The sequence below is a fragment of the Neoarthrinium moseri genome (assembly GCF_022829205.1).
Source record: "Neoarthrinium moseri strain CBS 164.80 chromosome Unknown scaffold41_Wmoseri_CBS_16480, whole genome shotgun sequence".
Lineage (NCBI taxonomy): Eukaryota > Fungi > Ascomycota > Sordariomycetes > Amphisphaeriales > Apiosporaceae > Neoarthrinium > Neoarthrinium moseri.
The window spans coordinates 261,064-281,097 of record NW_026055155.1 but is presented as its reverse complement, the minus strand read 5'-3'; the positions used below and the strand labels follow the sequence as shown (position 1 = coordinate 281,097).

The 20,034-nt window shown below is 54.4% G+C and overlaps 6 protein-coding genes across 6 annotated transcripts; 2 read left to right on the top strand and 4 right to left on the bottom strand.

The window, feature by feature from the left end:
• Positions 1 to 467: 467 nt before the first annotated feature.
• Positions 468 to 2,407, bottom strand: JN550_009253 (uncharacterized protein; the record flags this gene model as incomplete). The annotated part of the gene is made up of 3 exons (XM_049321306.1): positions 468 to 1,461; positions 1,526 to 2,131; positions 2,307 to 2,407. 3 exons carry the CDS (start codon positions 2,405 to 2,407, stop codon positions 468 to 470), a joined length of 1,701 nt encoding a protein of 566 aa, XP_049168829.1.
• Positions 2,408 to 4,081: 1,674 nt separating this feature from the next.
• Positions 4,082 to 5,629, bottom strand: JN550_009252 (uncharacterized protein; the record flags this gene model as incomplete). Its single annotated transcript, XM_049321305.1, has 4 exons — positions 4,082 to 4,145; positions 4,207 to 5,183; positions 5,244 to 5,392; positions 5,515 to 5,629. 4 exons carry the CDS (start codon positions 5,627 to 5,629, stop codon positions 4,082 to 4,084), a joined length of 1,305 nt encoding a protein of 434 aa, XP_049168828.1.
• Positions 5,630 to 5,711: 82 nt separating this feature from the next.
• On the top strand, positions 5,712 to 8,480 carry JN550_009251 (uncharacterized protein; the record flags this gene model as incomplete). The annotated part of the gene is made up of 6 exons (XM_049321302.1): positions 5,712 to 5,774; positions 5,844 to 5,987; positions 6,176 to 6,397; positions 7,184 to 8,020; positions 8,075 to 8,154; positions 8,222 to 8,480. 6 exons carry the CDS (start codon positions 5,712 to 5,714, stop codon positions 8,478 to 8,480), a joined length of 1,605 nt encoding a protein of 534 aa, XP_049168827.1.
• A 2,113-nt stretch (positions 8,481 to 10,593) lies between these two features.
• Positions 10,594 to 13,314, top strand: JN550_009250 (uncharacterized protein; the record flags this gene model as incomplete). The annotated part of the gene is made up of 9 exons (XM_049321301.1): positions 10,594 to 11,039; positions 11,136 to 11,257; positions 11,349 to 11,375; positions 11,435 to 11,546; positions 11,704 to 11,798; positions 11,855 to 11,916; positions 12,003 to 12,400; positions 12,527 to 12,830; positions 12,883 to 13,314. The coding sequence occupies 9 exons, from the start codon at positions 10,594 to 10,596 to the stop codon at positions 13,312 to 13,314; spliced, it is 1,998 nt and encodes a 665-aa protein (XP_049168826.1).
• Positions 13,315 to 13,888: 574 nt separating this feature from the next.
• JN550_009249 (uncharacterized protein) lies at positions 13,889 to 16,161 on the bottom strand (the record flags this gene model as incomplete). The annotated part of the gene is made up of 4 exons (XM_049321300.1): positions 13,889 to 15,243; positions 15,307 to 15,409; positions 15,463 to 15,791; positions 15,849 to 16,161. The coding sequence occupies 4 exons, from the start codon at positions 16,159 to 16,161 to the stop codon at positions 13,889 to 13,891; spliced, it is 2,100 nt and encodes a 699-aa protein (XP_049168825.1).
• Positions 16,162 to 17,171: 1,010 nt separating this feature from the next.
• JN550_009248 (uncharacterized protein) lies at positions 17,172 to 18,979 on the bottom strand (the record flags this gene model as incomplete). Its single annotated transcript, XM_049321299.1, has 6 exons — positions 17,172 to 17,270; positions 17,324 to 18,154; positions 18,203 to 18,511; positions 18,566 to 18,803; positions 18,858 to 18,887; positions 18,942 to 18,979. 6 exons carry the CDS (start codon positions 18,977 to 18,979, stop codon positions 17,172 to 17,174), a joined length of 1,545 nt encoding a protein of 514 aa, XP_049168824.1.
• Positions 18,980 to 20,034: the final 1,055 nt, after the last annotated feature.

Sequence of the window (20,034 nt, the reverse complement as noted above, 5' to 3'; positions counted from 1 at the left end):
ACGCGCTCGAGATCAAGGGTTTTTATTTTTGGGGAGCACGTGGCTAGAATTTATGCATGTATGTATCATTATGGGGAGGTAGAAGAAGACGAGAGGCTGTTCACACGTTCAAGACATTGCCCGTCACTGTGCTGTCAATCATGGTTTTGATTATCCTGTTTTTTTCTGTATTGATTGATGACTCGATTGCATGTCTCATAATAGACACGAGGGTATGGTTTCTTTGCGTGCATAGCCAGCCTGTAATAAAGCCGGGCCCAGTAATACACACGCTTCAACACCTTACATATATATCCCAACGACACGCCGGGGGCGAGGGCATGCAGCATCTCCCCCTATTCATACATACAACTTGATGCGATGTGTGCCCCCTGGCCGAACCCACGGCACACTTGGGAGGGCTCCCCTACGAACCATCCAAGGATTTCTCACCTCCTCCCCCGCCTACCCCCCGGACGCCAGCCTGCTTAGGCCTTGTAGAGCAGGTCCAGGAAGCCGTTGGCGAGGTCGACGACGATCTTCTTGTTGGGCAGGCTGCCGGCGACGCCGTAGAGGGCGGCCGAGTCGCCCATGGCCTGGCCGCGGGTCTTCTTGCCCTCGACGGCGAGGACGCGCTCCTTCTCGCGCTCGGCCTCGACGACGGCCTCGAGGTCGGCGACGAGGCGCTCCCAGACGCGGGTGATGGGCATGGTGACGGCGACGTGGATGGCGGGCGGGTTCTGCAGGGCGTTGAGGTGCCAGCCCTTGGAGGACATGCCGTCGGCGATGTCGTAGATGTTGAGGTTGAGCGCCGTGAAGGCCACGACCGAGACCAGGGGCCGCCCGATGATCTGCAGCTCCGCCGACAGCGGCGGCGCCGACGCGATGTGCTCCGCGATCTTCTTGGCGCACCCGACGATCTGCACGCACGAGTCGATGTAGCCCGGCTCGCCCACGCGCATCATGCTGGCCCAGCAGCCGGCGATGAGGGCGCCGGGGCGGGACCCGGCAATGCCGGGGGAGGCGTAGACGCCGCCGCTCCAGTCGGGCGACACGAAGTACTGGTACGTCCGCAGCTCCTGCGTGCGGTAGAGGACGGTCGAGTTGCCCTTGGGGGCGAAGCCGTACTTGTGGGTGTCGCAGGAGATGGAGGTCACGCCCTTGAGGCGGAAGTCGAAGAGCTCGGTCTCGAAGCCGGCCTTCTCGAGGAAGGGGACCAGGAAGGAGCCCAGACAGCAGTCGACGTGCAGCGGGATGCGGCGGCGCAGGGCGAGCTTGGACAGCGCCGAGATGTCGTCTATGATACCGTGGGGGAAGTTGGGCGCAGAGCCGACCAGGAGCACGGTGTTGGTGTTGATGAGGCGGGCCACCCGGCGCACGTCGACCTGGTGGGAGGGCGCTGGGCACGCAACCAGATGCACCTTGATCTTGAAGTATTCGCCTGCCTTGCGGAAGGCCGTGTGTGCTGTCTCGGGGAGAATCCTAGACCTCGTGTTAGCTTACAGCTGCAGCAGACATATAGCTGATTGACGACCAAATCACGTACATCTCGGGTTCCGTGACACCCCTCTCCACGTAGGCCTTATTCCTGGCGCTCAGGCAGGCCATGAGGATACTCTCGGTGCCTCCGCTCGTCGACACGCCGGCGGCGGTGGGCGGGCCGTTGAACATGGACAGCACCATGGCCACGACCTCGGCCTCCATCTTGCGCACGCCGGGGAAGACGTCCGGGTGGATGGGGTTGGCGACGGTGAACTTGCCGTAGGCCTCGGTCTGCAGCTTCAGCAGCTCGTCCTCGCCGTGGTAGACGGCGCCCGAGACGAAGCCGTCCTCCCAGCGGGTGTGGTCCATGTTGGCCAGGGTCTCGAGCTCGGAGCGCACGGCGTCGTCGGTCCAGGGCTCCTTGGGGAGCGAGAGGTAGCGGGCGCCGCCCGTGGGCACGATCTTGCCCGACATCTTGGTCAGGGCATCGTTGACCTGCTTCCGCACCTGGGTGCGCACGCCGGGGGCGCGCAGGAAGTAGCCGTAGAGCACGCGGCGGATGTCTGTGTAGAGCTCGACGGCGGTGCCGATCAGGCCGCGGCCCTTGAGCTTCCAGTAGGTGCGCCGGAGGACGCGGACGACGAAGAAGAAGAAGACGACATTTCGGAGTCTGTGCAAGGCAGGTTGGACATGGTTAGCATTTCTCTCTTCTGTTGTCTCCTCTCCTATCCCCCTTTTCTGGTTCAAGAGCAGGCGAAGACTGCTGTCTCGCTCGCGCGGGTAGCCATCACGGTGCATGCCGAGGTCAAGGCGGCGTCTCGGGGGTCATGGACAAGCTAACTTACAAGTCCAAGTTCACCAGGGCGAAGGGGTCACTGGGCCGGCTCTTCTTGATGCTGTCGAAGCTCTCCCTCAGGCTGATGGGCATGCGCGAGGAGCCCGGCATGGTTGGCGTTTCTCGTCTGTGGACGGCAACCTATCGCACGCAAAACTTGAGTAGGTCCGGGGGCGGTGGTGGTGCAGAGGTATCGCGGGAACGGAGATGGAGAGGAGGACAGAGAACAGGCAATGACAGACAATTAGGTCACGCTTAGGTCACCTTCACGCAATTATTTGGAGAATGTCCAGAGTGCCTCTTCGCCCATTAGCGAGCTCCAGGGCCGTTGTATTATATGCAGACCAGACGGGCGAGAGCTCACGCCTGTTTCGGGGTTCACGCGCAGCAAGGACACCGGCCAGGCGATTGCCCACTCCAGCATCCATCTTGGGAATCGCTCAGACGACCCCCCTGTTGGCTGCCCGCCGCCCCCCGGGTGCCCGTCGCCCGTTGGTCGCCCCCCCCAGAACCCCATTCGAGGCCTACTTTTTTTTCACGTGTGAGAGGGCCGCTATCCGCTGCGAGTCTGCTCGCGGCCAATTGACGTCGCGGCCGCTGGCCATCTCACGGCGTCCGAGGAGCCCTTTGGCGTGGGCGCTCTTGTGGCCGTCCGGGGTCTGGCCTGTCACGTCGTATTAGCGTGGCAATTGCTGCCCCCCAAAGCAACAAGCAGTGTTGCAGCGAGCTGCTAGCTTACTATCCGCAACCTGCCGAGCAAGGACTGGGGGTGGCCGTCTTGCCGAGTGCGAGTTATCTGATCTTATCTGATCCGAGGTTCTGCGACCGTCGCCATGGCTGACAAACGATCCAATCTGACTGGCTGGCGAGCCAGCATCGCCCACTAAGACGCCCATTCCATTGCTTGCATGGAATTGTTGTTGTCTTATCAAGGCGTCACAACAGAGCCGCTCAAGATCATGACGTTTATCTCATTCTTTTCCTGTTACACGAGTGCTCCGTAATGTGCTGCAATTGGTTGCCGCTTCTCACCTCGTCACGCAAGGACGGTTGTATAGGACATCTCTTGTGCTCAGTAGAATTAGTTGGTTGCATGATCGCCGCAGTACTGTTGTAGGGCGTATTATTCATAGCAGCCGGGTAGAAAGAGTTCTAAGAACAGTCCTGTCTTCCGCAGTGGTTTCCCCTGCCCTTTTTTATACGGTCATCCTGCGACTCCACGCCCTGGTTTAGGAAATCACGCAAGGCCCTGCACAGCCAGGGTGGTGGCCTTGCAGTTAAAGTTTGAGAGCAAGTGTCGCTGAGCAGTCCCTCTTTTTCTTACACAATACCTAGGTATGATATGCTACCTAAACCCATTGTGTCCGTAACGCCTTGATGCCAAATCATGAAAGTCTGTCCTCGACAGATCCCGAGGAAATCTCTCAAAGTTGCAATACTGTACCTTTGCCTTGTCCAACAGGTTGGATGGCTCTCTGACTCTTCATCTCATCCCCGCCGCCGCTGGGACAATCATCCCTCTATATCATCTTATGTATATCATTGCCAGGATGGAGATTCTGTTGTTCTGTGTGCCTCGTGCCATACACGGAGGGAACAACATCACTACAACTCCCCGCCGCTGTCATCGCGACTGTATTTCGAGCTGCTCTCATTGATCATCGACGCCGTGTCGCCCACCTGCTTCCGTTCCGAGACTTCTTGGAACGCCTTCAGCCGCTTTCCTTTTCCGTATACCCTTGACGCCAATCCTCGGGATAGCCAATCCCTCATGACTGCTGATTGCTATTGCAGAGGTTCCGATGAGCTGGAGAGACGATTCAGATGGAGGTAGACATCCGTGCCATAACTGGGGAGATGGTGCGGTTAGCCAGCATTCATTCTAAATTCTCCAGTTGATGATAACTTACCCTTCCATGGAGATGAGTTTCAAGTCGCCACCAAAGTAGCGAGCATACAGTCTCGATATGGGTAACCCATAACCGAACCCAGCCATGGGAGCTTTGAAGTCACTCTTGTCAAAGTCCGGATCCAGGTTCGGGGTCCGATCGACTGTAGTGTACATATACGTCCAGACCAGAGGTATGGCGCTTCGGGGGATGCCGCCGCCTTCGTCCGAGATCTTGATGGTGATGTCCTCTCTGCCCTCAGCGACGATGACTTTCGTCACCGGGAACTCCTGCTTGTCTTGGCCGTGTCTCTCGACCACAGCGCGCAGGGAGTTCTTCAAGGTCTCGAAGAGCATGTGCGACAGATGGCCCGGGACGTACATGAAGTTAAGGTTGGGGTTGCAGACGAGCTGGATCTTGGGGGCTTCGAATAGTCCGTAGTGGTCCTCGCAGACAAAGCGTGCGTTCTCAATGGCCTCCTCTGCCAACTCCCGGACGTTTGTCTTGGTGCAGATGATACCAACATACGTCGGATCCCGGTGATGGCTCTGGTCGGTCAGGGCGATGTGCTGCCCGATGAGCATACGGATACCTATGCGTGACATGTAGAAGCGGTCCAGGAAGGATTGGATGTTGTGGTCGATCTGCATGCGTTGCCTCTTCCGTTTATACTCCAGGATACCCTGCGCCATGGTCGTGACGACCCCGTCATGCCTCCTCTTGATGGTCTTCAAGGTCTGTGAGAACCTGTGGTTATATGATTGTAGGTCCGGCGGCCAGTCGGCTGTGTCGTCCACCATGGCGAAGTATCTCCTCGCGGCTTGCTGCTTCTTGCCGTTGCCGTTCTGCAGCGATGAGTACTGTCCTTCCTCTATGCTGGGATTAGGTATGGCCTCGGACAGCATGGCTGCACCTCCTCGGCCGTTGTGTGACGATGGCCGAAGGAGTCTCTCTTTGATCTCCTTCTGCAGGTTGGGTCGTGGCAGAGTGGTGATCTCCTATTGTCACATGTCAGATGACTCATCAGGTCTAGGGGTGGTCCGGAGACGGGTACGGACCTCGAACGACTGCGCGTACCAGTCGGCGACCTTCTTGACCGACGGCATCTCGTTCAGCCCATCTGGGAGGGTGTGCAGCTCCTGCACTCGATGCGCCAGCCGGATTGGCAGCTCTTCGGCGAGGAATTGGGAGGCGCGGAATAGAGTTCCTGGAGGATGGGCAGAGCAGACGTCAGCGAAGCTCGGTCGGCCAAGAGCGACAAGCAGGCCGTGAAAGGGGCTCGTCGCCGGGACGGCGGCGACGGCGGCGGACAATTGGAGGTGCACATACCGGTAGAGGGCCTCTCGCCGAATTGTACCATCTGTCGCAGACTCACTCCGGTGGCCGGGAAATTGGCATAGTGCCTGATGGTGTCCATCAGGCGCTCCGAGGCCTTCCACGACATGCTGGGCGGCGGGCTCGTGCGGACGAGCAGAGCAGCAAAACACGGACGGGACGGGTATGCGTCGTCGAGGCCAGTCCTAGGGATGTGCGTTGGCCGGGGACAAGAGACGTCGACTCTCCATGGGACGGGACAGGAATTGGGTCTCGTGAGTCGTGTGATGTTTCGGCGACAAGGAAGACGGATAGCGAGAATAGCTGTGAGCTAACGGGCCCAGACCCCTGTCATGGCCTCGATGGAACCCCGCGGCCTGAACTATGACGGAGAGCCACGGGGGCCATCCAATGCCGAGGATGCTCCTGGTCCATGGCCGCCGGGCAATTTACTGCTGCCGAATTCTGCCACCGTTGCTGTGCCCAAGGTTTGTTACAACTCGACGCAAAAGATGTGCAGCACGCTTGGAATTTCTATAGTTGACCGGCTTCCCGCTTGCCAGCAATTGGTTTTTTTGAGCTTGCTTTTCCAAGCATGTTTTACCTATGTACACCAGCGTATGTAAGTGAGTGCTCCCGGCCCAGTCACGTCGGCTTAACGGTACTTGGCCAACAGCGTGCGGCGAATGGCAGTCGAGCAGACGCTCCTACTATTGCCGGCCGCCCATGGGAACACTTCAACTTGGACAGGGGTTCCCCACACTCGATACTCGATTCAGCTGTGTCCCCGTCTGTCCGAGTGTCTGCGTCGTCGGCGTATACTGTAGCTCTGAGCAAGGCCCGGTCAAACACGGTGCAGAGCAGAGTCACTCGAGGCGAGCATAGCGGCGCTCACAGGGTCTATGGCTCTCGGGGGGTTGGCATCCATCCTCTTGTGCATGGTCACCGCTGCTGCGGGGGGGCGTGGGGTGTTCCTTGCTGTGACTGACTAACAAGTTCGAATCAAAGATGAGCAAAAGGCGACTGGCGTTGTCTCAAGTACCCAACATATTGGGCTTGGGGACTATATGAATGACCTGCTGATCAGTTGGCGAATAGAAAGCGACACAAGTCCATGGCTAGCTCAAGCAACCCAGGAGACCCACGAACAGGCATAGTCAAACAGCCCGGAACAGTAATGGTCTACTCGGTGTCCACCAGTGTGCTGAATGTTTGAAATTCCGTATTACAACACACTCCACTCTGTAGCTTGACTCTGTTGCACCACCGCCCGCATCGTGTTCGATCTGTGTTCAATCTCCTCCACTGTCGACCAAAAGCCAACATTCCGGCGCAATTTTGGGAATAGATAGGAGTCTGGCGATTGGATCATGCCGGCTCTTTCTCCAATGCCCCTTCTCCCCTTCTCTGACAGTCCGCAATTTCCGTGGCCCAGGGTTTTGAGTGCTTCAGGCAAGTTGGATGGACAGTATCCGTTGCGCTACTCGCCGTTGTAGCCCGCCCACACCTTCACTGAGGCAGGGATAGCTGCACGGCTACAGTGTGAGGCGGTCCACAACCTACGCTTGAAACCATTTGTCGCACGGCCAACCACCCAATTTGTGATTCCAGCCTCAACACTCACCACCACCACCGACGGAGTCTGTATCGGGGAATTCCCTGGCCCGCGCCGTGTTTCTCGTAGTCGCGACGTGCGTGCGGTTTCATCGCTGGATCATCCAACACTATCGGCGACCCTGGCTTGTCTGCCGTGCAATCTGAAGAATCGGATGATCCTCCTCACTTCCTGAGAGGCAAGCAGCTGCTGTCATCGGCCCTGATGTCGGATAGCCATATCCAAGAAACGGAACCACATACTCCTCCAAGGACTCAGAGCAGGCACGACGAAGATGAAGATGGACTTGCTACACCTACGTTCTCGTCGCCGCCTGCGTCCCCATCGGTGAGCCTTCGCTCGTTGCGGATGTTTCCGCTCTCGCCGCTGCAGCGGCGCTTCTCGGCATCTTACGCAAGGTCTTCTCAGTCCCCACGCTCAGACGCTGATGGTGTGAACCATCGTGAGATAGATGCCGACAGCAGGGATGTTCTCGTTCAAAGACTCAGCGACCTCGCAGTCAGGCTCAACTCGGATGATGAAGTACAGGGAAACAGTCTTAACGCCATGCATGCTCAGGTGGACGACTTGGAGGCAGTGTTGAGCCGGGATTCGAGAAGCAGCACAGGGCGCCACAGGAGGAACCACTCTTTCATTAGCCAAGACGGGCATGATCATGATGTATTCTCGGCCACTCTAGGTCATACATGGCTTAACTTGCATCCACCCAACAAGATATCGCCGAACACCACATCCGCGGCGCCTTTGCGGCCTGAAGAAATATCTCAATCTACGAAGGCGGACTCTCAGGGTTCAGCCGTGCCCGACTCGCGGCGTGTGGAGCATATTCTGAACGAAGCCAAGAACCTGCAGGAAACTTTGGAGTCCGTTGTTGGCAGTCTCAAGGCACGGCAGGAAGAACAGGAGGTAATGTGGACCAACCTTCCAGCACCCTCTCCCTGCATATCTGACCATCGGCAGCACATTCATGACTTGCTCATCACACGGGCTGAGCGAGCTGCTCAGAGGATCATCTACCTCGAAGGGCGCGTCCAAGAACTGTAAGTTCGCTACTCCCCTTATTCGGTCTTCATATGGGGACGCAATAGCTGATAAGATAAACAAAAGTGAAAATGAGCGAAATGAAGGCGAAATGGATATCCTGAATTTACAAATCCAGATGAAGGCAATCGAGGTCCAATGCCTCGGCCATCTGCCCAAGGATGCCGATCCGGAGTTGCTCGACAGCATCGAAACGTGGAAGGCAGAGTGGTCTGCTGTCAAACGCAAGAGAGCGCGCAAGAAAGGGGAGGAACTCGCGGCTTTGAGCTCACCGACTCCCCGAAGCTCTCGCCATACCGTACTAAGAAGTCACACAGCAGGCTGATGGAAGTGGGCATCTTACGCGGCCGCATGTCGCTGTGATGTGCGGGTAGGCACATACGGAGGGTAACGATGGAGATACGGATTTATCTGCTAAGCGCCGAGTTTTGCATCATGTGTTTGAGATACCCATGCGCTTGCGGAGGGGGAAATGGCTTTAGAGAGTTGCACAGCTTCATCGCCAAGTTGCGATCACAAGAGGACAATACATGCATTGACTACATTGAACGGGTATGGGCTTAAAGTGCGTATTCAGGAATTTCCATGCTAGCTACACCATTGTGCTCTGATGCTTGAAACTTACGATGCAGATTGGAGGACGATGATCAACTGCACCTCCGCAAGCAATTATCAAGAATCGTATGTTTACCGTCCTGAGATGGGGAGCACATCAGGACCAGAGCACAAGATGCGGCCGACGAATGAAACACATTCTCTGAGCACCGACGTGCCTGACATCAGTGTCGATCAGCACGTCGGTTCCCAACGTTTCGGTGCTCATACGATCCTACCATGCTACCATGCCAACATGCGAAACAGAACACGCGGAGATCGACCTCCTTATTCAGCGATCTGCAATGCGACAGGATATGCATGCTCTGCCACTTCTTCACTAGTTACTCTACAACATGATCTCTGCGTCAATGTGACGGCCGAACAGCCGATGATGTTTATACCGAACCAGAGGAGCTAGTTCATTACCCATTTAACAACCCCGAGTGTTAACTACATCGAGTTTTATCCACCGTAGTCTGCGAGAGCGATACAAAACATTTTGCAGATGATTTTCCATACTTTTTCTGTTCAGGAGTACCTGGAATTGGAATTGGAATTGGGGATGGACACAAATTTGCAATATTCACATGCTGTTACAAGTGACAATGAGTCGTCAGGTGCAGATTTGCCAAGTGAATACATGGTAGTGAGTACTGGGCCGGAGGATGTGGTGAAATACCAGCCGGGCCCACTTTCTAGTATGCACAAAGTGCTTCGCACCCGTTTGCGTTAGACTGCTGGATTAAATCTAACTGGCATCATTCTTGCGAGATCCCAAAATCACGACACTACAGAGGGGAGGCTTCACTTCGGATTTAACAGATCGCTGTTCATCGAGCGCGACATGTCCAGCGTATCGTCATCTTACAGGGAGAACAAGGTTGTTTATTCTTGGCCTCCATCGCCCAGCCTTCTTGGTCTCGCCAAGGCTGACGCGGGGGAGGCTCCGTGGGACGACCAGGCCGGCGCAGACCTAACTTGGGGAGACTCTCGGCTTGCCCAACCGATGGAGCGCCAACCGCAACATGCCCCAGGACGCCTACAAGCCGTGCCGGCTTGTGAACAGCTTGGCTGATCTTGGAGCTCCTAGCGCGTTGCTTCGCAAATGCTTGGGTACTTGGCTCAACGTCTTGGTCGTCGCACTCTCTTCCAAACCTCACTTCGCCGAAACGGACATTTCCTAACCTCAAAGAATAGCGAAGTCATATGCTGGCCAAGTGGCGCTCTGAATGTCGAGATTCGCGAGTTGTGGTCCCATAGCTCCAGCGCGCACCCCAGACGCAGAGGCGGTATAGTAAGTGCTTGCCGAACCCTTGTCGCCGTGCAGAGGTAACGTCATACCTACCCTCCATCCCGAGACAGCACCATATCAACCGCGAACATCATTCGCCATGGGAACAGCTATCGTACCGCATCCATCCTTGCGAGCCTCGTGCAATGACGTCGCAACAATCCTTCGCTTCCTTACACCCTACCCGTCAGACTGGTTGTCTTGCCTATCTCGATGGCGTTCCGGACTCCTGCCCGACATATTGGAGTTACACCACCTTGACTTATCCCGGATGATCAGCAGGGCTTCCTTGCAAAGGCTACCCGACTCCACCAGTTGCCCGAATCTGGGGTTTAGCGCACGGCTTCCCCAGGATTTGGTGGTCACTCAAAGATGAGAGAAACATAGAAAAGCCGTTGGCCCTCTCCTAGCCTCGTGCTTGTTGACATTCTAATTTCCCTTTCATTCCTGATTCTTCTGGGTGGTCCCTCTCAATCCCTCAGGGTAGACAGGTCTAGACGGGCAACTAGACCAGGCCAAGCTACACATTAGCAAGCGTTTGTACTCACCCATGGCTTCTAACCCAGACACCGGCCCCAATGGGGGTGAGAAGAAGTTGACGCCAACTCGAAAGGACTCGGACCACAGTGAGGTCTCACGCACTGAGGTCGAAGACACACTCAGCAGAGACAACACCGTGGACGGGGCCCGCCCCTCCAACGTGAACGATCAGCTCAGCCCCGAGGACCGAAAGCGTCTGGAGGCATCAGCGAAGCTAGAGAACCCTCTGGCCGGTCTCAGTCAGGCTGACCTCGCCCGCCGGGGTGAGGAGTTCTGCGCCAAGCATGGCCTCACGGAAGAGGAAGACATTCGAGCGTTCAGACTCGGCGCCATGATTGCCGGGAACATGAACAAGTATGACACGGTGGAGGACCTCACAGAACGCGAGAGGGAAGTTCTCGAGAGGGAGATCACGCACAAGTGGTCCAACCCAACAATGCTCTACGCTGTCATTGTGTAAGTCCAACACTATGAGCCCTGCTTCGCCTGGAGAGGCCAGCTCCCCTGGGTTTTTTCCACTCTCGAGGTTGGCAGTCGCTGATTTGTATCCAGAATCTGTTCGCTTTGCGCTGCTGTCCAAGGAATGGACGAGACCGTTGTCAACGGCGCTCAGATCTTTTACAAAGTGCAGTTTGGTATTGACGATAGCGATACAAACCCCAATGCAAAGACGAGTAAGTGCAATGTGGTCGACAATGGTATATCCACATTGTCGGCCCCCACCTACGCATTGTAATGGCGGAGCTAATGCAAGCGCTTTACCAGACTCCTGGCTCATCGGCGTAACTAATGGTTGGTCAGCCCCATGCTATAAAAAACGGGTCCATAATTATAAGCTAATCGCATCGCAGCTGCACCCTATATTTGCTGTGCCTTTATCGGCTGCTGGCTCACAGAGCCCATGAACAAGGTCTTTGGTCGTCGGGGAACCGTCTTCATCTCGTGTCTGATCTCGGCAATCGCGTAAGTAATCATCTCTGCAGTCTTCTTGTCCTGTTATCTACCATTGTCGATTCCTCACCTACAACGAGCCCATCCTTAATGAGCTGAGGGATCTTTGACAATCTTCCATGTACAAATTGTCATGACGTGAAGGAAGCTAACTCTGTTGGGCCTCCAGTTGTTTCTGGCAGGCATTCACCAACACATGGTGGCACATGTTCATTGCCCGTTTCGCCCTAGGCTTTGGAATTGGACCCAAGTCGGCGACCACTCGTGAGTCACCAGCAGAGGCTTATACAACCAACTTTCTTGCTTACATTGCTCCACAGCCATCTTCGCAGCTGAATGCTCACCACCCAAGCTTCGCGGCGCTCTAGTCATGCAGTGGCAGGTGAGTAGAAACTACCTCCGGGAAAAGTGACACGCGCCACCATTCCCGTGGTCATCGTGTCATACATAGACGCTCACAGACAACAGATGTGGACGGCCTTTGGAATCATGGTCGGTTACGTAGCCGACCTGGCTTTCTACTACGTCCCGGATATGTCTGGCATCGTAGGGTTAAATTGGCGTCTAATGATGGGTTCCGCGATGCTTCCGGCTGTATGCGTGTGCGCTGTGGTCTATTTCACGCCCGAATCTCCCCGTTGGTACCTCACCAAGGGCCGCCATCGGGACGCGTACAAGGCCATCTGCCAACTACGTTACGAGAAGGTCCAAGCGGCCCGAGATCTCTTCTACATGGATACTCTTCTACAGGTCGAGAAGGAGGCCATGAACATCGGCAGGAGCAAGATCAAGGAGTTGCTAACCGTCCGTCGTAACCGCAACGCGATGATTGCCTCGGAGATTGTCATGTTTATGCAGCAATTCTGGTGAGCACTCCTGTGTTATTTTTATCCCCGTTATGGCAAGTTCGGGCTTATAAGGAGCAACGTCCTTCCAGCCCCATGTCATATAAGCAGATTTCAAGAGAAGGCTACTAACTTTCAATGATATAGTGGTGTGAACGCCATCGCCTACTATTCAACCGAGATCTTCATCGAAGCCAGCTTCCCAAAGACTTCGGCGTTGGCTGCCTCGCTCGGCTTTGGTATCATTAATTGGCTGTTCGCCATACCGGGCTTCTATACCATTGATACCTTTGGCCGACGTAACCTGCTACTTACAACACTTCCGCTGATGTCCCTGTTCTTGTTCTTCACCGGCTTCAGTTTCTGGATCCCGGAGACCAGCACGGCGCATATTGCTTGCATTGCCCTTGGTATTTACTTGTTTGGCGTGGTATATTCGCCTGGTGAAGGTGTAAGTACTATGATTCCAATCGAGTGCGGACAGAGAATTGACTCTAAATCAGCCCGTACCATTCACATATTCAGCTGAGGCATATCCACTATATATCCGCCCTGTTGGTATGTCTCTCGCCACGGCGACTACGTGGTTCTTCAATGCCGTACTCTCAATTACGTGGCCCTCGCTCGTCCAGGCGTGGACCAGCCAAGGCGCTTTTAGTTGGTATGCGGCCTGGAATCTAGTGGGCTGGGTTTTGGTTCTTCTCTTCGTACCGGAAACGAAAGAAAAGACCCTGGAAGAGCTTGACGCTGTATTCAATGTGCCGTCACGCAGTCTAATGGCGTACGGCATGAAACAGGTTTTCTACTTCTGGGGCCACTACATCCTGCGCCGGGATATCGCCCCGCCCAAGGTGCCCTCGGCCCGTGACACGGTCGAGTATACAGAAAAGCAGTTTTCCAAGGAGAAGCACCACGACCCTAGCGCTCGTGTCTAGGATCGCGGTTCACTCTTGTCCTTTTTCAGTGTGTGTTCGGGTGAAGTGTCAGGGATTTAAAGAGAGATCCGCTACTTCTATATGAACATCTCCCGATGGGGAAAAAGGGGGTAATGATAAGGTCAGCGCATCGCTGGCTGGGGTGTTCTGAATTTTAGCCTAGGTCAATGCCCAGGAGATCATGACTATGAATTGAACGAAAATTTTTGGGTCAATGTCCTTCTTATATGAAGAAATTTCTTGATTATTGATATCAGACCGTACTCATCACCTTTTGATCATGTTAGAAATATGCCACACCCATGTTGAAATTAGTGACAATTTGGTTTGGACTCGGGTGAACACGAAACCCCTTGATTAAGACAAACAATAATTAGTGATTGCAAGTATCAAGTGAACTTCAAACATAAAATTGTGCTAAACAGTCATGATTCGTAAACTTCAAAGGTCGTGATTTCGTTAAGTCGTGTCCTCTCAGAGGCAATCTTCCCAAATTCGTCCCACCTTCCAATTACTCCCACTTGCTGGGGGAACACGAGTGATACCATGTCTTCAACGTATGGGTTCCGCAGAGTCAATAGCTCCCGCGATAACCAGATCCATTCCCTCCCCGGTCTCCCTTCTGGGATGCCTTCTGGGGATTCAGAAACTCGCCCCACGTCAGTCCCATCTCGTCCGCAGTGGCCGTTGCCGCGCGGCCCTCCGAGCTGTGCGTGTGTCGGCGGTGTCTATGCGAGGTCGACCTCTCAAGATTCCTCTCAGGGTGAGGTTTCATTACCCCTCCGTTGCCGCCAGCTCCAGAGTTGGCCCGGTGTGCCTCAGGCACCTCAGCCAAGACCAGCTGCCGCTGTTGCTCCTCCTGGCGATAATGGTCTCTGCCACCAGTGGCAGCCCCATGGTCGCCCGAGTCGCTACGGAGCACCATGGTGCCTAGCATTCCGTGTTCCATGGTCGGTGAGACAGAGGTAGACGAGAATGAGGACGGTGTGCAAATGAGGGTGGAGGACGAGGCGCTGCTTGTGCTGACGTCTGGGACCGAGGCACTGTATCCTCTCATCTGCGGGCTCCTTGGTCTTTGGGACGCCGACGAGCCTGTTGAGGACATTGAGGCTCGGTGGCCTACCGGAGGCGGTGAGATGGTTCGGGACGGTGTCATTGGCTGGAAGTACGACGGGTGTCCGAACGAGTGGGAGCGGCCAGTATTGGCGGCTAGGCTCAGCCTTTGCACACGGCCATCTGGCTGGTTGTAAGTGGGATTGCTGGCAACATGTTCCATATTGTGAAGCATCGCGCCACCTTCTCTTAGAGGGGTGGCGTCGGTTCCATGTACTTGGTGGTGGTGTCCGCCTCCGCCGTGCATAGACTCGTAACCTTCACCCACAGATTCATCGCCAATAGTCTGCAGGGCGCCGGGCATGAATCTCTTACGGCATCCCTTAAGCTCATAATCATCGGGGAGCTGCATACCCCTGGCGCGATCAGGGCCGGTACGAGCCGTGGTCGCACCAACTCCTTTCCCAGAGGCGGTCAACGCGGATGACGAACTACCCGATCTGGAAGGCGACAAGCTCAGATCGTAAACTAGATCCTCGACAGCGCCGTCGAGAAGCTTGCGGTTCTTTACATCATGCTTGGCAGGCAAGCATGATCGTATGATGGTTCTGGGAAGTTTCTCAGCGTGTCCGTCGGGCAATATTGTGTCTGTTGTAAGTGGAATTTCTGTGGATATCTTCTCAAGCCGGCGGAATTCTTGGTCAGGGTAGGCGAGGATGCATATGGTAAGGAACTGCGCAAAGCCAAGTGGCGTCAGAGCGGGCACTTTTGGACGTGAGTGCACGTCTTTCTGTACTAGATGATGCTGAACTTCCAGGTCGATGTAGAAGTCAACTAGGCTGTCGTTGGCATCGTGAGCGTTCGATGTGAAGATGTCTGATGATGCATAGTGGTTAGCTTCTACGATGAAATTCATCACCAAAAATCATAATTACTGACCCAGGAATGGAAGAATTTCAGCGTCGAGGCGGTAACTCAAGTAAAATGAGGCGAGCTTTTCCGGGGTTATGACCAGACTATTCTTCGGCGTACACTCGTCGATCTAGTGACCTTTGATCAGATGGATGCCTACATCGACTAGATGACCAGACGTACAATATACTTGGCAAGGCCACGGAGTACTTGTCCCAGCCTCGGAGTGGCAAATCCATCAGTATCGAACAGATCTCCCCATTCCGCTGGAGGCTGGGAACTGGAAGCACTTCTTGGCACTCCGGCCGGACGTTTGGCGAAAGTGCGGCGATCACTGAAACGCACGCCCGGCCTCTGAGATACTGTGATAGCTGTGACCACTTCACCTTGTGATAGTACTGGAAACGGCGGCGGACTATCGAGACTCGGAGTCGGCGGGGACAGGACTGAGCCAGTGGTACTAGACACGGGAGACTCGGTGGCAGACACGAGCCTTTGGAACCCTTCAGCGACTACACGACCTTTTAGCAGCTTTGTTTCTCCATCCGGTACTCGGTAATCAAATTTACCTTCCTCTCGAATAACTTTTCGGATTTCATGGAGCCAGGAGAGACTCAAGGGAGCATCGAAAGATCCGGTGTTTGCCTCCCCACCCGATGTTGTTAAAGTTGAATCAGTGCTGTCGAAATGTTTCGGCTTGGAAAAAGAGTCAGCTGTAGATTGTGGCCATCCTGTTGCTGAAGGATTCAGCTTTTTGGATCTAGGAGAAACATTGCCGGACTCGTCATCATGTATCACTCCAGCAGACGATGTGGACCATCCTATATTGTTGAGCTTTGAGTTGCCCTCTCTTTCTACAATGCGACGGGTTTCGTCAGTCATTTTCTGAGCGCTGGTTCGTGTTTAGAGAACCAATCTTGCGGTGAAGGGTCGTTATCAGAATCAAGCAGTTCAACTATCAATGAAACGTAATCAAGAAAGAAGATGTACGAGATCACATTTCGGGGGGTTCTGAGGTCTACAGAGCCTCACACCCACAACGCATATCTGCATGGTGTATATATAATGACAACACTTGTCTTGATTGCGGCGACACGGGCGCAGCCTGAAAAATGGGTTCTCGTTGCGTCCTGGGTCTTCACATAAGCCGGGCAACTTAGTATGCGGTCAAATCCTCCTAAGGTGGGCAACCCCTGCTCATCAGGCTTTGGGGTTCAGCGGGAAAAAAAACCCTCAGCACGACAGCCGTCTGTGTTACGTTTGCGGGATCAATCAGGGCTGTATGCGGTTAGTGAGGCTCTCCGAAGAACTGAGTGGGTGGTGAGACGGCTTTCGGCATTGGGCAGGAACAAATGCGGAGTCCAGCAGATGCGGGAGGTTACCTAGTGTTGATTGACTAGCTAGCGCGGGCTTCATGGCAAGTCGGAACTTGCGGACCTCGAGCCAAATATCTGCCGCAAAGGGATATATCTAGATCTAGCAGACGCTCTATCTAGCATAGCTGCTTTTTGCCCCTCTAGAACTGTCGCAAGATGTACTGCTGCCTACCGTGGAGGTAAATGGACGCCTATCTATTCCATGCCTTGCAAAAGACGTCAGGGGAGGGTTTCTGCAAAGTTGGCTCAGATGCATCGCAAATTTTCTTCCCTGAGTGAAAACCACTTGAAGAAAGTCTGTCGTCCAGAAATCTTCATATTTCGCAACCTCGCCCTCAATGCGCAAACGAATGCCGGGGCACAACAAAGACCAGGGCGAGACAGCTCGAAAAGGAGAGAACAGAAATGAAAGAGAAGAAATATGAGAGAGAGAGAGAGAGAAAGATAGGGCGAGTGTATGAACATTCATGCTGTATCTTCCCGAGGAAGCAAACAGCTTCGATGACGCAGTAATAACTACATCTCGTCATCTGATCCAGAGTAATACGTTTCATGGTGTTCGACACCCTCTCGAGCTTGCTCCCTGTAGAGCTGGTCGAATTGTTTACGTCGCGACTGCAACCTCGGTTAGTTAACTGAATCGGATGAAAAGTGGGAGCGCTACTTACAGGTCGAGCCCATCCGTTCTTGTCAGATCGCTTGCCTGGCATTCCCTGGGTAGCCCTCGCAGACGCCGGAGTTGATCCTGCGGTAGACGTTCCACGGTTTGCAATACGGGGATGGGCGTTACCCTGCGGGTCAAAGGCGTTGAAACTCTGCGCGGTAGGACCCTGACGTGATTGGCTCACGACGGAGTTCATCGACATCGTTGGCACGCCCGCCCGAGAGTCCGTAGATGGGGCGGATGCTGTGGGCGTGCTTCCTGTGAGAAAGTCGGAAACATTCGCCCGGGTATGTGCTGTAATACTGGAATGGCCTGACACCGAGCCATCTGTGTGACTTGGAATTCTCGACTGGTTGGAGCTCGACGACAAAGGGGTCGCGGCCCTGAGATGAGGCGGTACACCGTTCAAACCTCTCAGATGAGGAGGAATCGGCTTGTCACCACCAGCAGACGTCATAACTTGAGCAGCGCCAGGGAAATGTCGGTTGCTCAGTCCGGCATCTCTCAGAGTGTTGATGTTCTCGCTGGCTAGCAGATGAGGAGGAACCCAGTCAGCAGCCCGATCTGCAACAGAAGGCGCGCGGGAAGGCTCCGTAGAAGCTTGTGTGGTCAAAGTGCCGGGGGAGGTTTGCGAACGGCCCGCAGCAACATTCGCAAAGGATCTCGGCTGAGTCTGAGCAGGGCGTTGCTCGTGGTACATGCCAGATGCTGTTGCAGTCGCATGCGTAGCGGCCTGGGCTGGTTGCGAAACAGGCTGGTGAGACGACAAGGTCATAGAAACCATGCCCTTAGCCAGCCCATCATCGCCATTGTCCAGATTGGATACTCGCACGATCTTTGCATTCTGTTAGTGACATATCCTGAAACTCTGCGTTATGCCTACCTCATCATCGTCATCGTCATCGTCATCGTCGTATGATCCATCGAAGCCGTCACTGTCCCCGTCGAAGTAATGACCCGTGCCAGAAGCAGCATCATCATCTTCATTGTCGGTTGCCGTTGAATCGTTGTCGCCGTCGTTATACGCACCGTAATCGGCGACCGCTTCGTCATCGAGTACGTACGATACAGTGTGGGCAGCGTTAGTAGCACCCTCGATCTCACTAGAAGAGTCATTGATGCCTCCAGGAGTAGCGCTGGGGATATCTTCAGTGCCCTGGAGTAGCTGCCAGCGGACACATGCGGAGCACCACTACAATGTAGGTTAGCCAGGTGCCAGGACATCTAGGAATGGTTTCTGTCTTACGCGGAGCTTATTGCGACGCTGTGAACGTGAGAACTTGTCACGGATCTTCTGCTGGCCACAGGGTCCATTGCACTGAAGTTGCAAGGCCGGCTCTCCAGAATGATCGCGGCAAATGAGGCCTGCGTTGGAGGGAGTTACATGGGCGTTGGGAGATCGCTTCTTGTTGTGCCATTTCTTTAGCTGGTTCTTACTAAACTTCGTGACGGGGCGCCACTTCCCATCCATATGGCACACAAACCTACTGCATAGTGAGTGACTGTCCCTGAACGTGACACCTATGTAGTGTACATACCCTTCGGGCAAAGGGTACTCCCTGTAATTGCTGGTACGAGATATTAGCAGATTAGTCGCCGAAATAATGCATTTTGGCGCTTACGAGTTACCAGTCCAGGTAGGGGCCTTGCGTGATGACATCTTGATCGAAGTATTGATTGTCTTCAATGCCAGAATTCTCAGTGATGGTGGCGTAGATGAATGACCAGATTTGACTACTGGTTTCGGCGGTGGTGACTAGGAAGGAACGGAACGGTCCTTGAAGTGAGTTGCGTCAGTCGAGGAGGTTTTGCTCAGGCAAGCACAAGGCGTGTATGGGATCCAAGCTTGCTAGCACTCTTCGGAACAAATGTACCCAAGGGTCAAAGACTTAGCTGAGGTGGAGGAGTGCAGGTTGTAGCGAACTGTGAGGTTCATGGATCTCAAGGGAAGGAAACTTCTTGTAGTGGTCGAGGTGGATCAGAGGATGCACGTACCTTGACTTGGATTTTGGTTTGGATCAAGTGTCCCAGGCTTGGGTTGATCTGGCGAACAGAAGACTTTGCTCCGGTCGAAGTGAGGTGACAACTCGGCGCAGGTGGATGGATGGGTTTGTCCCGTGGAAGGAGGACGGAACAGGCAAGGCAAAGTACAAACGCCTGTGGTCGTCGCTACGCGACGGTGATGTGGCTGTCGAAGACGACTTTCCCGTCTGAGTCTGAGAAGAGAAGGCTCAAGGCACTGGCGTATCGTGAGATAACTCACTGACGGGACTGGGGGAATGGTCAGTGGACTGCAGCCGAATCAGCAGGAATTATTGGTATTTCTGTGTGACGGGATGGTTGAAGCTGTTGTGTGGGGTGAATGTAGGATATCTCTGATGAACTGACCTGGTGGTTGCCTGGGTAAGTTGGTAAAATTTTCGTGCCTTCGACGGCAGCACCTCCAGAGCTGTATTTGTAAACGGAGCAGTCGATTATTTTTCGGTGAGGTAACGTTATTTGGTTGTGCTTCTGGGCGACTACCCACGTAGGAGCGACAGTCGCTCGCGGGGACAGTCGCTCTCAAAGAAGGTGCAGTTCTTTATCGTAGGATCTGCTGTCTGACCTCCTTTAACCTTACCATGTGAACTGTGTTGTCCTCAGCAAACGGAATACGGAACTTGGACCTCAAATATTATTTCGAGGGGGTAAATGGCTGTTGTTGGACTCAATGAG